The sequence below is a fragment of the Etheostoma spectabile genome, chromosome 23 (assembly GCF_008692095.1).
Source record: "Etheostoma spectabile isolate EspeVRDwgs_2016 chromosome 23, UIUC_Espe_1.0, whole genome shotgun sequence".
Taxonomy (NCBI): Eukaryota; Metazoa; Chordata; class Actinopteri; order Perciformes; family Percidae; genus Etheostoma; species Etheostoma spectabile.
The window spans coordinates 1,203,764-1,211,027 of record NC_045755.1 but is presented as its reverse complement, the minus strand read 5'-3'; the positions used below and the strand labels follow the sequence as shown (position 1 = coordinate 1,211,027).

Sequence of the window (7,264 nt, the reverse complement as noted above, 5' to 3'; positions counted from 1 at the left end):
TGTGTGTGTGTGTGTGTGTGTGTGTGTGTGTGCGTGTCTTACTTGCCAACATGCCTGATTTGAGAATCCACATTTCCTCAACTCCTGAAGCGTTTCTTTCTGTGTTTTTTGTGCCATATGTTTGTTATCTAATTCATTGCACTTCACAAGATGAAGGAAAAGATAAACTCAAATTGTCCTGGTCTTGAAAAGAAATCTTTTTCCTTTTGTAGTCTCAGGGTTGGCAAGTGTACAGTGTAACCTGAAAGGAGAAAGGCATCCATCGCTCCTGCTGTCTCACAGATAGAGATCAGCCCCACCAGCTACTGTCAGCATGTCAACCAAAAGAACAGGAACACCGCCATGATTGATTTGAATCCTTTGGCAGACGTTGCTGCAGGTTAGACAAGGAGTAACAAAAGAGAGTCAGGCAGGAGGAAGGACAAAGTGGAATCAAAGGGGTTTAAAAGTCAAGAGGAGGTAACTGGAAGAGAGAAATCAGGAGGAGCTATTCAATCTAAATGCTCCTTTCCTGGTATGACATCACATTTTGGGATGTTATAGTGTACTTGAATGCCCTTACCTGTCGTGCTCTCCTTAAAAAAAAAAAAAAAAAGCTTTGTTTTTCTTCCTGCCAGCCACGGGGAAATCCGTTTTAGCCAAGCCAGATGGAGTGACAATCCCATTAAAAGGCCGCTGACAGGGCACAGCGGGACATACAGTTTACTACATTTTTGCCACGGCGCACAGCCAGCTCGCTGTGGATTCCTGCCTCGGCTCCATATTTAGATGAAGAGTTCATTCAGCAGAAGCTCCCTGAGGATACAGAGTGAAAGGATCAGGCGAGGGAGGCCAGAGTCTACCCTGACGGAAAAACACAGTGGCTTAGTTACTGGCTGTTTTATAAGGGCTCCTATCACGCTACACTGAGAGCCATTCAAGTGTGTGTGTGTGTGTGTGTGTGTGTGTTAACTGGACCACTCTGTGCTCTTGCCACCTTCTCTTGACCCTGATAATTGCTGGGTCTGAATTGATCAAGCTACACACTTGCATACTAAAGGCCAATATGTGCTCCTGCGTTAAATTGACGCCTACGTAGGCATGTACGTAGGTACGTGTACATACGGACCCTACTTTAAAACAACAACTGTGATTGGTCCACTTGGCCGTGTCTTGGTAGCATTGCAGTTCCCCCTAGTCATTATTATTCTCCTTTTCCATAAACAACATGAAATCAAGGAGAGGGTCAACTTGTCCTGCTACAGATTTCCCACCGTGATCAGAAAACACAGGGGAGAAACTCTCTCACTCGCTCTACCACACACTCCCCACACTTCCACACATGGTGGCCCCGCTATTCTCTTAAAGAGATACGCTAGACCGACGCAGACACCAACGCACAAGTATAAACCTTAAGTAGGCTACGACGAAAAGTTCTGCAGAAGCATCAGTGCTCTCCTATGCTGAACCTCTCCCAAACAGTGATTGTCCAATCATGGGCCTGGGTTGTTTTGTTGCCGTGCCAGTATCGATTGCCAAAGTGCAAAAAAAGTTAAAGGGTTTCAGAGTGAAATGTGTTTTAGTGTTGCTAAGAAACGCTGAAAGTTGAGGAAAATAAAAGACCTTCCTTTAATTCACTTCTCTCCCTTCCCCTGAACCTATACTTTCTCTCTCTCGTCTCATTTCTCTCCCCACTTTCCTCCCTCTTCTTCTCCGTCTTGTCTCATCTCCATCCTCTCCCTCGCTCCGTGGTGTCTTGCCGGACTTATTCCCGGCTCAAGGGCTTAGGTGTTAATCCCTCCCAGTTTTCATCACTTAGAGCACCAATCAAAAAGGGCTTAGCCAGTGTAATCTGTCAGACTATTGTCCCCTCTTACTACTCCTTTGCTCCTGCTCCCCTCCTCCACCCTCAGCCAGTTCACTTTCCAAATCTTTCCAGCTTGATCTTTTCTGCTTGCCCTTCTTCAATTCTGAATATGTTGTCTAAAAGATGATGACAAAAACTTCCATGATCTGGAGAGAGTACAGTTCCTAAATGAGCGATAAGGACTCGTAAAATGTGTTCATAAGAAAATGCCATAGACATAGACAGACGTGATTTTGGAGTTTGGGTTCATCTGAGGGCACTGTAGGCTGCATGAGGCGAGGGAATGAGTCAAATTGGAGTTTGAGAAGCCAGATCTTCCAGCAGGTTTGCGGTTGGCATTGTACATGCTTCCTCGGGGCGATTGCCTTTGCCTTATTATTATCTTAGTATCTGTGCCTCTGGATGGCTGCAGCACACCTGGACTAGAGCTCAGGTATCCAGGTTTGAATCCACAGGGATCTAGCAGACTATCTCTCTCTGGACCTCAGACCTGTGTGTGTGTGTTTGTTTCACTAAGGGACCACATGTCTTTGTTTTCACTTAGTTCGTAGATCCACAGGCAGGTTTAGGGTGTAAAACCTGTTGTCATGGGCTTTTAATGACGCTTCCCTGAATCTTTACGAGTTTCTTCATCCTTCACTTTTGACCTTTTCCTAACTTTTAATTGGGACATAAAGTCAATCTTCTTTGTCTGATCATTAAACTCAAATGATGAAAAAAGCTAACCTGTCTCCTAGAAGGTGTTCTCTTATATTAATCATTTGGTTGCCAAAAATCTTTAGTTTTTGCAGATACATTCAGTAACGGCATTGTTAACAGCAGACATTAATAGGTGACACTCACCTTTTTCATTGGCCAACACCCACCCTCCAAAGGTAAGGAGCATGAAAAGTCTCTGTCTTTCCTCTTCCTCTCTCCGAGCAGCTAGACTCCATTAGTTCCAGGTAACTAGCGTATCATGAAATAAGACAGTGGGATCCCTGTGAAAAAGCCCCAAGCTAAACTTCCAAGGACTGATCCACGCTGCCTGCTGGAGCCCTGTTAAACAAGCACTACCCCTCTAGTACACACACCATGATGAAACACTGCACCTTATTTGGAAAAAGACAATGAAAATAAAAAACGAAGAGTAGAGTCAGCGAAGTCTATTATAAGACAACAGAAGTGGATTAAATAGATGAATATATCTTTAAATTGGGTCACTTACATAGTAGAAATGGGAACTTTTTTTTAGAAATTGGCGCCTAAGGCCGCATTTCCACGCCAAACAAAGCTGCAATGTGAATCAGTCGGACTCAGGTCAACGTCCAAATCATGGGTTGAGCTTTGACATTAACTTCTGCTTTCCATTCTTTTAACTTCTCAACCCAGACATCGACGAATGCCAGGAGAACAACGGAGGCTGCGATCACTTCTGCCGGAACACAGTGGGATCCTTCGAATGCAGTTGCCAGAAAGGACACAAACTGCTCACTGATGAACGGACATGCGAAGGTCAGTGACTGCGGCTGTCAATCACTACGATTCTCTCTGTGTCATCAGTGCTGCTATCAGGCTCAGGGTATCACCCAGCACTCAGGTCTAGATACACATTGAATGTTGAGTCCCTGTGGTTTCACCTGCCATAACTTAAAGACTTATTGTTTTATGACCCAGCAGTGGGGAATATTTAGCTAGATTGGGTTACAGGCTCTTAGCCCCCTTAAAATATGATTGCCCATCCCAAAACCTATAGACTAGAGTGCTGTCAATCTGACAATTGTGAATCAGAGTTCTGTCACTTGTGTATTATCACCTGAAACAATAACCGTGTTTCCGTTTCTGTCAATGAGCCCTTCATATCTGTATAGAAAGCGGGTCTTCTTCCACGGAGCCCGCCATGTTGCAACACCATGTTCCTACAGTGTCCAAGAATGGACAAACACCGGCTCTAGAGAGGCCTTTCACATTTTTAGGTTACCTGAAGGCCACCGTAGTTTCTACTACACACAGCACCTTTAATTTTGATGTCTTTTTTAAGGATAGTATCACTGCATGATATATGCAGTAAAACACTGCATAAACCATGCCATAATATAGCAACCCTGCCATCTTGCTATTAAACACTTTTGTTTGATGCCATCTGCTGGACTGGTGAATTAGTTCATTCACACATAAAAAGTCCCTATCTTGGATAAAAGCATCAGGGCAGGGAAATATTTATGTGAATGGGTAGCTGGATCTTCAGAGCAAGTTTGCGTCTGTGCGAGAGTCAGATGAGAAAACCAATTAGATCTCCAGGGATCTAGGCATACACTGGTCCCACAGTATATGAGTCTAGAGGAAATATACACTGTCCATCAGGTTTGTGCAGTCCTTGTGTTATACGCCAGGCTAACGTCCAAGTGGACCGACTGGACTCACAGGAGACAAATAATTTGAATGTGTGTAAATCCATTGTTCATTGTAAATACATTCAGTGAGATAAGGTCAAGCCTGCACAGTCATATCATCTAGTGTGTTGCAGCTGGGTGTGTAGTGTACATGCAAAGCCTCCTGGCAATCAGCGGTTATGTTTGTACGACCAAAAGTAGATTCCTGGTTTCAAGTTTCAGCAAGCGAGACGGGAGAGCAGATAAACATTAAATGATGTGTATTAACATCAAAACCCCGAGGTGCTTCAGTCCCAGGCCCAAAACCACCAAGCGTGTACGCTTTGGCGGTGCGTTCGGATTCTTTAATGTGCTGTTGGGTGTTGGTAGCCACATTGCGCCAGTGCGTGTTTCTGACACACCTTTGCCACTGTACCATGCCAGGTTTATCCCATCAGGTGAGATAGCCAGACTGTTCAGCTTCAACATGACCTTCAAATGAAATATTATGTTTAATATGGCAGTTCTTTCTGTGCCGTCGAGCTTTTCCAGAGAAAATAGCTCCTGGTGAGACACTACATGCCAGTGTTAGAGTCTTTGCCAGAACTGGCTACGAAACCAAAGCAGAAAGATTAATTTGCCATAGTTGCATAAGTTATTTCTTCCATTCTAAAAGTTTAGAAAGGCAGAGCAATAGAGAGAGCAGTTAGATAAATGTCAGCAAACACCGTCAAAACACCTCAGCCAAACCAGAAACAACGTTTATTTTATATATGTTCCCGGATAAGTTTGTGTAAACCCTGCTTGTGAGCTAGCTCCAAACAGGCAGGTTATTCCTAACCCCTCACATGAACAGTTGCCTGGAATATTTACGGAGCCAACATCCAGGCCTTAACAACTTCCTCCACATGACAAACTCCATTATAACATGTCGTATTTTTAGCCCCTGTAAAGCTGCGCGGAACAGCCTGAAATAAACCAGGTGAGCTTGAAACGCTGGCCTCCATTCCTGATAGGTTAATAATACTTGGTGCTGGACATGTATACATAAACACATGCGCAGGCAGGCGTGCGCACACACACACACACACACACACACAGATTGACGCAACAGTGAGTGTGAGCCGTCTCAACGTTGGTCCAGTGGAGTTTTTCCGGAATGGTTTATTAGAACGAGCTCTTGTCCTAGTTTAGTGTGGAACTCGTGTTTGTTTACCCTACTGTCCACTGTGATTAATGGGATGGCCTCTTTAGTCCATAAATGAGTCATTAACATTGCAATATCTGTGAACCACTCATCCCGCTGACCTTTGCTTCCATCGATGCAATGGAACAAAACCCGTGTTTTCTCATTTGACTGATTTAAAGGGCACACATCATGATAAACGTGGTATGTAAGAATTTTCTGAACTGATGCAGAATCCCTGATATGTTTTGATCCATATCTACTCAATTACTAAAACCTTGACTTGTATTTGCCAGACTGTCACTTTCGTTTTTTTTTAAGTGCTACAGTAGATCAGACATTTCACAAACACAAACACAGGCTTACTGTTACATTTGTTACTACATTTGGGGTAAATCTGGGTTTATTTATTATTTCAGCCACAAAAGATACAATACACACAAGAGTAAACAAGTGTTCTTAGGATGAGTTGTACTAACCATGATGGTATTTATGTGAAATATCAGGGGTGTTTCCCTTTAAAAGGTTTTTTAATGGCCACTGGATGCTGGCTGCAAGAGGGCAGCCCTGTATTGATGTGAATAAGAACCCCACAGAAACAGCGAATTTGATTAGTCACGGATCATAATGTGTCTTGCAGTCACTGTCTCCAGTATTTCTCAGTAGTTTTGTCTCTCTTTGGTCTCCCTCAGACATTGACGAATGCTCCTTTGAGAGAACCTGTGACCACACCTGCATCAACTACCCTGGCAGCTTTGAGTGCCTGTGCAAAAAAGGATACATCTTGTACGGCCTCACTCACTGTGGAGGTGAGAGCATGAGAAAAACACCTGAACTCGCAAACGGGCCTGGAACTAGCTGTTTGACACAGCCAAAGTGTGTGTGCATGTGTGTGTATGTGTGTGTGTGTGACAGAGTGGATCAAATGTGCGTGTTGGTGTGCATGCATGCGTCTGAAAGGGAAATGCTTTTCAGGGTGTGAAGGTGAGGGGTCACTGAGCGTGTGCAGACGGCTGCTGCTGAAAGCTCCCTCACACCCCAGTTCCTCTGAATAACTTCTCCCTGAGTGAGTGTGTGTGTGTGTGTGTATGTGTGTGTGTGTGTGTATGTGTGTGTGTGTGTCACACACCTGTAGCTCAGTACAGTTCTGACTGTCCTGCTGTTCCACTGACTGACATCACTGATTGAAAGGTGAAACGTGAGCACAATCACAGCTGTCACAACTTTTGCTGTCAACAAAATTGAAAAAGTTTATTTGAAAGCCATAAGTATGCGTTTATTAAAACCTTTTCTGAAAAATTTAATCCGATGCTGACATTACGTTATGTATTCATTATTTCACATTTTTATAACATGACAATTAAGAAAAAGTTTCACTTGAGTGCTTGCGCCGAACACTGTCATGTCAGATTTTGAACAGCTAACATGGTATACTGCGGCTCAGGTGATAGAGTAGATGCCTACCAATCGTGAGGTTGGTGGTTCGATCTCTGAAATGTCCTTGGGCAAGACACTGAACCCAGAGTTGTACTATGTGAAATTGCTTTGAGTAGTTGTTAAGGCCTATATAAATACAGTCCACTTACTTGTAATGTAAAGGTATGGGGATGTTTGTTTGTAAAGGACTATAGAATCACATCAATTGTCCACCTTTATATGTCTTATAGTTGTAATTATAATGTTTTATGGCTATAACACTGTCTGTGGTTGTGTCTCAGACATTGATGAGTGCAGCATCAGTAACGGGAGCTGTGAGAACGGCTGCATAAATACCCAGGGAGGCTACGAGTGTGTGTGTCCACCTGGACAGAAACTCCACTGGAACAAAAAAGATTGCATTGGTAAGCACCATCTCTGTGTGTGTGTGTGTGTGTGTGTGTG

General features: G+C 43.7%; 1 protein-coding gene across 5 annotated transcripts in view; it reads left to right on the top strand.

Moving 5' to 3' along the window:
* scube1 (signal peptide, CUB domain, EGF-like 1) overlaps positions 1-7,264 on the top strand; it is a 121,920-nt gene that overhangs the window by 96,964 nt on the left and 17,692 nt on the right. For all 5 annotated transcript variants that reach the window (XM_032505297.1, XM_032505296.1, XM_032505295.1 and 2 more), the window contains 3 exons: positions 3,218-3,340; positions 6,076-6,192; positions 7,102-7,224. In XM_032505297.1, the coding sequence (XP_032361188.1) occupies positions 3,218-3,340; positions 6,076-6,192; positions 7,102-7,224 (363 nt within the window). The remainder of the gene's footprint in view (positions 1-3,217; positions 3,341-6,075; positions 6,193-7,101; positions 7,225-7,264) is intronic.